General features: G+C 42.4%; 1 protein-coding gene across 3 annotated transcripts in view; it reads left to right on the top strand.

The window, feature by feature from the left end:
* Window positions 1–271: 271 nt before the first annotated feature.
* Window positions 272–9,909, top strand: part of SMTN (smoothelin) — a 123,474-nt gene continuing 113,836 nt past the window's right edge. For all 3 annotated transcript variants that reach the window (XM_073671179.1, XM_073671177.1, XM_073671178.1), the window contains exon 1: window positions 272–437. In XM_073671179.1, the coding sequence (XP_073527280.1) occupies window positions 336–437 (102 nt within the window). In that variant the 5' untranslated portion in view covers window positions 272–335. The remainder of the gene's footprint in view (window positions 438–9,909) is intronic.

Here is a 9,909-nt window from a genome sequence, read left to right as displayed (position 1 = left end):
TCGGCTCCTCCAGGTGACGCCACCCTCCCCTCCCCGCAGTCACACACAGCAGGCTCATTGATGGCGCTGTAGACCGTTGGAAATGACAGTTCTAATTTAAAGCAGACCTATTTACCTGCACCTACCTTCTCCGATTCAAACTACAATTCCCGGCACACCTCGCGGAGGGGCGTGTCCTCAGAATTCAATTCCTCCACTCCGCTGTCTGATGGGCGTGCCTTACTGATCATTCTTGGATCATAATTGGGTGATTTTTAAGGGGCGCGGAAATGGGCGGAGACATGAGCGGAAACGTAGTGATTTGAAGTTTTTGGTGTGCGAGAGCTCAGAAGTCCATGGCTAGCGGCCGGAGCAGGAGACTGGAGCAGCTCAGCGGTGACATAGATATGTCTGACGAGCGCTTCTCCGCTATGGACGAGGTCTCTCTGCGCAAGCTGGTGAGTGCTGCTGCTGCGTGGCTCTCCCCGATCTGTGTGTGGCTGCGCTGGCTGCAGTGCCGGCTTCCCTCTTGTGGCTGCGCTGGCTGCAGTGCCGGCTTCCCTCTTGTGGCTGCGCTGGCTGCAGTGCCGGCTTCCCTCTTGTGGCTGCAGTGCCGGCTGCAGTGCCGGCTTCCCTCTTGTGGCGCTCGCATCCCCTGTGCTCTCCTGCTGGGAGCTTTGTGTGGAGTCAGTACCAGACTGCAGTGACCCTGAGCCTGGATGTTTGGGAGTCGCTCATATAGATGCGATCGCAGATTGCTCCGATTATCTGTACAATCTACCGAATACTGTGAAACCTGCAGCATACTGGTGTGAATCATTGTGCTGCCGATGGTTCGGATGGCGGATTGTCCAGCACATCGCTCACCTGCCGGCACATTCCCAGACTGCTGCTGCTGAGGATGTCTGAGTGTGATCGCCCGGGGCTGATGGCTCCTCAGGAAGTGACTTCACCGGTGATAAGGTGTCTACTTGTCTGCACAACTTTGCTGCTGGATCCGTTCTGACGATTACTGGACATGCGAACACAGCCTAAGACTATGTTCACATGTCCAGTAATGATCAGTTGGAAACGGATCCAGCAGCAATAATCCTTTTTTTTTTTTTTTACATTGACAAGGAAAACAGATCCATTAAATAACCATCTGTTCTCTTCCATTTGATACGGATCCAGTAACCAAAAAAACGGACCCTATTCAAATGAAAGAAAAATAGATGGCTAAATAACGGATCCATTTTCCTTAGACTTAAATTTTAAACGGATTCATCAAAGATGCTTTATTAGAAATGGACTAAAGTTGTGTCTGCGGATGGATTGCTACTGGACATGTGAACATAGCCTAAGATCTGCAGGCTTCTCAGTGATTTCTGTCACTCTCCATCCTTCTTGTTACTGATCTCCATTAGGATCTTCTAAGCACAATATATTTCCAAAGCTCCCAGTGTCTAATCTACATATGTCTGGAGGATTTGTCTTCAGCTGGTGAATATTATTATATGTAATATAAGGTCATGAAAAATGTATTGTATAATGTAGCGGTTTATACAACAGCACCAAAATTCAGAGGGTGTAAGTACTACACAATTAGATATTATCAATATTCAACAATTGATACAAAAGTGAGGGTGCAAGAGCTTACAATCTATAGCATACTTGTCAAACTCAGGCCCGTGACACCAGAACCACCACCCTTATGTGGGGGGCCATTATTCTGTATGCTGGTTAGCCCAAGACTTTGTCTGTTTTTTATTTTGGCCCTCTGTGTGTCATCCCTGATCTATAGCAAGGGTGACAGAAAAGGTGAACGTGCTCGTATTGTATAATCTGACCATCTCTGATAAAAAGGTAGCTCGCCAGTCTGTGTATAGCTATGACGTGTGGGGGAAACCCATGATAGGAGAGCCAAGGTTCTGAAGGAGAACCACGAAAAGTTAGTTGTGTTTTTTTGGAGGGACATGTGTAAAACTGTGGACTCTGGGAGTTAACCTGATTGGCTGGGGTAGCGCATTCCAGAGACCTGGTGCAGTACGGGAAAGACTAGGATGTTAGTCTTGGGTTATTGGCAGAATGGAGAGCACGGGTGGAGTGGTGGGCAGATGAGACAGCGTTTTTGTCAGCATTTTTTGCATGTCTTTACTGCCGTTTTGTGGACCTTTTGGAAATGCATAAGGCAATGAAGAAAACCCTACCGTTCGTATTGTACTGGTATTGAGTGTGTTCCTAGCAGAAAACTCCAGAGGACTTGTCACTTGTTTTAAACACTCGGCGTCTTTGAAAGCCTGAAGTGTTGAAAAAAACATTCAAAAACCTGACCACCAAGTAATTTTTCCTTTACAAATGAATGTGACAATTCTTTCTAGTGTTTCATGAGCTGAACCCTGTGGAAAAAAGAAGCGACGTGAACATACCCTATAGGTACAATCCTATAATGCAGCTACTGTATGCGGCTATAAGCCATGCTCACTTGCAGCGGAGGATGTGCGCTTGAGTTTTTGGTATCTCTGAGGTGTCACCCACAAACCCATGCGCTCACTTGCTCTCGCTCATCAGCATGATCTGTCTGCGATGGCCGCACAGTGGAAACGCACTCGATGGGGATCTGATCCTATCAGAAAACACACACAGATACCAGGGCTGGTGCCATTACGTGTAGAGGTCTGGTTTTCAATTTCTTATGGAAAAACGTAATTCTTCTATTCAAATTCCAGATCTAGTCATATACTTAATCCAGGTATTTTTTTGCCCTAGAGGATAAAGTTTGTCATGCAAAAATCTGTAATTGTAGGTTTAGCACATGCTGACATGAGCCTCCCCACTGGTGCTTATGTGAAGCAACAGCTATTATGTCAATTCACTTATAAGTTATTGTTTTTTAGACTGACATGGGATTCTTATTGCTTCGAAGCCTAGGTGTGAGCATCAGAGGACTTAGGGAGGTGTTCGTAATTATCTTGTTGTGATCTTTTTTTTTTTTTTCATTAATCTGATATGAGATCATAATGAATCATTTTATGCAAGACACAAAGCTGTTTTGTGTCCGTCAATCACGTGAATTCTGTGATCTGTACAGATTCGTTTTCTTTTGTGCATTTAATGACGTGGGTGGATATGACATCTTCACAGGTGGGCTCTCCCATGAGGCTGAATGCAGACCTGTGTTCCATCGGGATATCTATCTTTTATGTATAGTTTGTCTCTTTACATGAACTTTGTTTTCAATATACAATATAATAAAGATGAATAATTATGATACTTGTGTATGACAAAACAATATAACAATGTATTAGCGGAACTTAGAATGGGCTTTTAGGGATAATTTATATAATATTTGAAAGAATAAAACTATATTTGTGCTTTGACTTAAGACTTCTGTCTTCTTGATTTCTTGTTACTATTGTTGTGTTGCAGTACTACACACCAAAGCAATTGAAACTGACCACAACAATGGCGTGTGTCCCTCCAGGTGCTTCTCAAAAATTAGAATATCATCAAAAAGTTAATTTATTTCCGTTCTTCAATACAAAAAGTGCAACTCATATATTATATATAGTCATTACAAACAGTGATCTATTTCAAGTGTTTATTTCTGTTAATGTTGATGATTATGGCTTACATCCAATGAAAACACAAGTCATTATCTCAGTAAATTAGAAAAATTAACAAAACCACCTGCAAAGGCTTCCTAAGCATTTAAAAAGATCTTAGTCTGTTTCAGTAGGCTCCACAATTATGGGGAAGACTGCTGACTTGACAGATGTCCAGAAGGCAGTCATTGACACACTCCACAAGGAGGGTAAGCCACAACAGGTCATTGCTAAAGAAGCTGGCTGTTGAGTGCTGTATCCAAGCATATTAATGGAAAGTTGAGTGGTAGGAAAAAGTGCACAACCAACTGAGATAACCACAGCCTTAAAAGGATTGTTAAGAAAAGGCCATTCAAACATTTGGGGGAGATTCACAATGAGTGGACTGCTGGAGTCATTGCTTCAAGAGCCACCACACACAGACGTATCCGGGACATGGGCTACAAGTGTCACATTCCTTGTGTCAAGTCACTCATGACCAATAAACAATGCCAGAAGCGTCTTACCTGGGTCAAGGAGAAAAGTAAATTTTGCATTTCATTTGGAAATCAAGGTCCCAGAGTCTGGAGGAAGAGTGGAGAGGCCACAATCCAAGCTGCTTGAGGTCTAGTGTGAAGTTTCCACAATCAGTGTTGGTTTGGGGAGCCATGTCATCCGCTGGTGTAGGTCCACTGTGTTTTATCAAGACCAAAGTCGGCGCAGCCGTCTACCAGGAAATTTTAGAGCACTTCATGCTTCCCTCTGCTGACAAGCTTTTTGGAGATGGAAATTTCATTCTCCAGCAGGACTTGGCACCTGACCACACTGCCAAAAGTACCAATACCTGGTTTAAAAACACTATCACTGTGCTTGATTGGCCAGCAAACTCGCCTGACCTTAACCCCATAGAGAATCTATGGGGTATTGTCAAGAGGAAGATGAGAGACACCAGACCCAACAAATTCTTAGCGTTGCAGAGTGCTACTTTATGTAAATATGAAGTATGAAATATGAATAGCATTACTGCTGTAGAAAATATTAATAAATGAGAAATCTTAGCGCATAAATTGGCCAGTTCATGTGTACCTGGTAGCCGTTTCTCAAAAATGCCAGGACCCTACCAATGTGAATACCTCTCTAAGGGACATCCATCTCCTTATGTGTGGGAAAGTAAGATCCTACTGCAATTAAAACCACCTGCGGCATAGGGGTGGAGTGGTCAGTCAAAGCTTAAACATAGAAACAAAAAAAATTAACAGCACTTCCAATACAAGAAATGGGTGTGAACCGGTGCTTACTAGGAGCAGCTACCTCCATATACAATTAACAAAGCCATACTCTGCAACGCTAAGTATGTAAATATGAAGTATGAAATATGAATGGCATTAGTGCTGTAGAAAATAAGATTTCTCATTTATTTCTATTTTCTACAGCAGTAATGCTTTTCATATTTACACTGTGTGCTACTTTATTTGTTAATTGTATATGGAGGTAGCGGCTCCTAGTAAGCACCTGTTCACACCTACTTCTTGTACTGGAAGTGCTGTCAGTTTTTTTTTGGTTACCAGACCCAACAATGCAGACGAGCTGAAGGCTGCTATCAAAGCAACCTGGGCTTCCATAACACCTCAGCAGTGCCACAGGCTGATCGCCTCCATGCCACGCCGCATTGATGCAGTAATTGATGCAAAAGGAGCCCCGACCAAGTATTGAGTGCATTTACTGAACATACATTTCAGTAGGACAACATTTCGGATTTTAAAATTGTTAAAAATGTTATAAAGTATTCTAATTTACTGAGATAATGACTTTTGTGTCTTCATTGGCTGTAAGCCAGAATCATCAACATTATCAGAAATAAACACTTGAAATAGATCACTCTTTGTAATGACTCTATATAATGAGTTTCACTTTTTGTATTGAAGAACTGAAATAACTTTTTGTGAGAAGCACCTGTAATTTTACTTTCATGCATTAGGGCTGATTGGCTACCAGTGAAATTGAATCGACGGCCGATTTTGCACTGCCAACATTCGTGGTCTGAGTATGGACTGGATTAGATACGGGTCTCCTGACCCGAACTCAACACCTTCATATATGAGGCTATTGAGTTCATTCGGGAGAATCTCAGCCATCTTGGATAATGTGGTCTGTATTTTGACCATATATTTCAAATGTGTAAAACTTTGATATTGAGAAATTAAATTTTAAGCCACATTAAAGGGTTTATCCAGCACCTCTCACTTCAGCATCAGGAGGTGAGAGCTGCTACTTATGATGCATCTGTTGGCTGATCTGGATGGCTTCATTCACTTGTGCTATTAATTAGAATTGAGCAATGACCTGTTAGGGCAGTTAATCGAAATATGATTTGCCATTGTTGTGAATTTGTTGGGTCACAGTAGACCAGGCTCTTTTCTCTTTTTTCAATATGTTGGTGGAGCTTGCATAAAAATGGAGAGTTAAAAAAAAATTTGCAACTTTTCTACCCCAGTCTACTGGTAAAAAGGCTTGATGAATTGGCCCCAATATCTATTGATACCTGTAAAGTAACAGATGCCTCATTGGCATCAGAAGAGTCCTGGATAATGAATTTAAGAAGGAACTTTAACCACTTGAAACTATATATCACTAAAAAGGACTGAAGTGCTAATTAAAACGTGGTGTTTTGCTTAGATATGGGCTTTTGAAGTTTAGCGCACCCAACATGCAAATGTTCCCTTTTAACCAAGGGGACATTAACACAGATTCTTCTTTGGGGATGTTTATTTTTTTTCCCCTCTATGGCAATGCCCACTCATAAGAAAGCAACATTATAGAGGGTGAAAAAAGAAGAGAAGGCCAAAACAGGCATTTGCGATCTGCTGAGACTTGATGTTTAGTGAATCCTGCATTGAGCACGATGACCCTGGAGGTCCCTTCCAACTCTAAGGCTATGTGCCCACGATGCAGAAATGCTCAGGATTTTTTGCTGAGCGTTTCTGCATCTCCCTGGCAGAAAAAAACGCATGCGGATTGTACATGTGCTTTCCTGCCAGGGACATGCGGATGTGAAGCGTTCTTCACTTGCATTTCCGCATGCGGGTTGACAAGCGCTTTCCAAGCGATTTTAGCATCACTTGGAAAGTGCTTGACAACTTGGTCACACTATATAAATCCATGCAAACGGCATGGATTTATATAGTGTGACCCGAGAGAATGTCAAAAAATTAAAAAAATATTTACTTACCGTCTGATGGCCCCCGGTGTCCTGCTTTCCCTCCGTTCTCCCTTGCCGGCAGCAGTACACTGAAGGACCTGCTGACTTCAGCGTCGCGTGACCCGTCACATGACTATGACGTCAGTGCAGGTCCTTCAGTCCATCGCAAACAGCCGGCATGAAAGGAAGAGTGCAGCGGGGGCCGCCAGAAGGTAAGTGTATATATTTTTTTTTTTTAATTATTGTAGTTTTCTATGGTACCCAGGTCCGGAGGAGAGTTTCCTCTTCTCTAGACCTGGGTACCATCTGCAAATTAGAACGCATGGAATGAGCATCTACATATGTAGTGATGCATAATCCATGCGAGTCAATGGCGGCGAAAATGCAGCACTTCTGCAAAATAAGGCTATGTTCCCACGTAGCAGATTTGATGCAGAGCGTTTTGCCTCTCTGGCAGAAAAAAACGCATGCGTTTTTTCATGGGTTTTCGCATGCGTTTTTTCGAGAAGTTTTCCAAGCGATTTTGAGCAAAACTTGGAAAAGTGCTTGACAAGTTGGTCACACAATATAAATCCATGCAATCGGCATGGTTTATAATGTGTGAACAACTGATACTTTAAATGCAGCATCTATAGTAAAAAAAACAAACAAAAAAAAAAAACCTGTATACTCACCTCTCCGGTCTCCTCCAGTCCGCTCCCGGCCGCGTCCTCTCTTCTGCGACCCGCAGTGTACTGTCAGGACCTGCGGTGACATCATTTAGTCAGCTGATGGTCGCGTGACCATCAGGTGACTAAATGACGTCACCGCAGGTCCTGACAGTACACCGCTGGACACCAAGGAGAGAGGGCGCGGCCGGGAGCAGACCGGGGGCCACTGGAGAGGTGAATATACAAGTTTTGTTTATTTTTAACTTTTTAATTTCTTTTTTTCACCGCGTGGTAGCCGGGATGAAGAGGAGTTGTAGTCTCCTCTTCATCCCGGGTACCACACGCACCGCGATTACGCTGCAAATTCGCGGCCATTGAATTTAATTGAAACGCAGCAAATCCACATATACCTGCGGGTTTGCTGCGTTTAAGTGTTCCTCAATGGCCGCGAATTTGCGGCGTAATCGTGGTAGAAATGGTCATGCTGCATTTTGCAACGCAATGCGAATTCGGCGCGCAAATTAGCGCATCATGTGCACAACACATCCGAATTCACATTGCTTTGCATGGCAGACTGTTTTACAAGCGTTTTCGCAGCCGCAAAAACGCTACGTGGGCACATGACCTACTTGGTAGTGCTGCGTTTTTTTGGCAATGATGATCCGCAGCGGAAATTTCCGCAGCATGTGCACAGCACATGCGGATTATCATTGGGGACCATGGCAGGCCTTCTACCATGCGTTTTTTTTAAGCGTTTTTGCCGCTGCGGAAACGCTTAAAAACGCATCGTGGGCACACAGCCTAACATTCTTTGAAGTCGCACTTGACCACTTTATGTCTCACTTGATCAGAGATTAAGATGATTGATGGTTTGCCCCTATTTTATTTATGAATACTGCTTAAAATGATGTTGTGAAAGGTCTCTTTTAAAGCGGATGGCACTTTATTTAGTACCAGTAATGACTGATGTGCCATTCCATATGCAAATCAGACTGGAAGTGCACTGGGACGTGTTGCAGTCCAAGTGTTGATAACGCTCCCAGTGCACTTCCAGCCTGTTTTTTTTTTTTTTTTTTTCATATGACTTCTATACTAGATTTCTCATGACTAGCACCTGAGATCTCTACATAAAAGGTCATATTTGGGGGTCAATCTCCTACACACATTCCTACCACTAGTTCCTTATGTAACAATTTGCTGAAATGTTTCTCTTTACCATAAACTACCCCTTTAAGGTAAAATATAGCCTGAAAACCTTCTTTGCGCAGCCAGTATTGTCTTGAATGACTGACCTTGGATATACTCACCCAATTTGCAAGGGGCAATTTTCTCATTGCTTGTTTTTGTTGCTCACATTTCTTTGGCTTCTTTTTGCTACATGGGTCTGTAACATTGTATCCAGATCTAATCACAGACCTAAGTACAGTAAAGTAAAAATTGAATGTGGAATTATCTGAGCGATCCTCGATGGCATGGACTGCAATCCAGACTTTAAGTTTATTTTATGGTTATAGTATGGCACTAGAAGAGTTAATATCTACAAAGGGAGCCCTTTGATTTCCTGTGCCTTTAGGAATGCTGAGCATTTACGTGCACCCTGGCACGGCAGCTCCTGTTTTTTTTACCCTCTGAATCTTTTAATGCATTTTCTGGTGTTTTAATTATTTATAAATTTTCAGCAGGGTGAACGAGAAAAAATGGGACGGGATTCTGAAACCATTTTTTTTGGCTTAGGTCAAGACTAACGTCTAATTTGCACAATATTTTTCCTCCATGTTTGGAAGCAGCCATTGTTTTCCGGTGATATCTCAGTCTGGCTTGCTTTCACAATGATATTTCCCCAGGGGTTGTAGAGGTAAAATGTTTACAGATGCTTTTGCATATACTTTGCCTTTGAATGGAATTTGTGATATTTAAAGGTCTGTCTTTAAATGCTCCACAGAACAGTGTTCAGTGCTACAACAGTGTCATTATATACTTCAGTGGTTAGAAACTTGGCAAACATTTTATGGAATTGGAATTTTGGTTTGTAACTGTATATAGGTTTTGTTTTTTTTTATGTTACATGTATTGCTGAAATTTACTTTTTGCTATTGTAAACTGTATTTATAAATTATAGTGGTCACAGAAAGGTTATATTTTAATTAAAGAGAACATGTCACCTCCAAAATTAAAACAAAAAAATAAATTATTTTTACCAGAAGATATAGTGGCGGCTACAGGGAGAGAATGGAGTTATGTTCTCCCTGCAGCTGCTCGCTTCCACTCATCAGGGTGGTGCAGGGGAATATGTCAGTCATTACATAGTAAGCAGTGAGTGCGCTGTAATCCCTTTCTCCACATATTGATTGACAGCACATGCACAGACTGCAGAGTACAGTGCGTTCGCTGTGTAGTTACCTGTTACTGCAACCGCTCCCTACCCTGATTCTGGAAGTGAGCGGTTACAGGAAAAGTATGACTCCATTTTCTCCCTGTAGCCGCTGCTCTAGTACGTCTGGATATTATGTAAATGCTA

The sequence above is a fragment of the Phyllobates terribilis genome, unplaced genomic scaffold, assembly GCF_046119375.1.
Source record: "Phyllobates terribilis strain yellow unplaced genomic scaffold, ASM4611937v1 Scaffold_1__5_contigs__length_1240528914, whole genome shotgun sequence".
In the NCBI taxonomy this organism is placed as follows: Eukaryota; Metazoa; Chordata; class Amphibia; order Anura; family Dendrobatidae; genus Phyllobates; species Phyllobates terribilis.
Note: the sequence above shows the minus strand (reverse complement) of the source record. Positions and strands in the feature narration are given on the sequence as shown.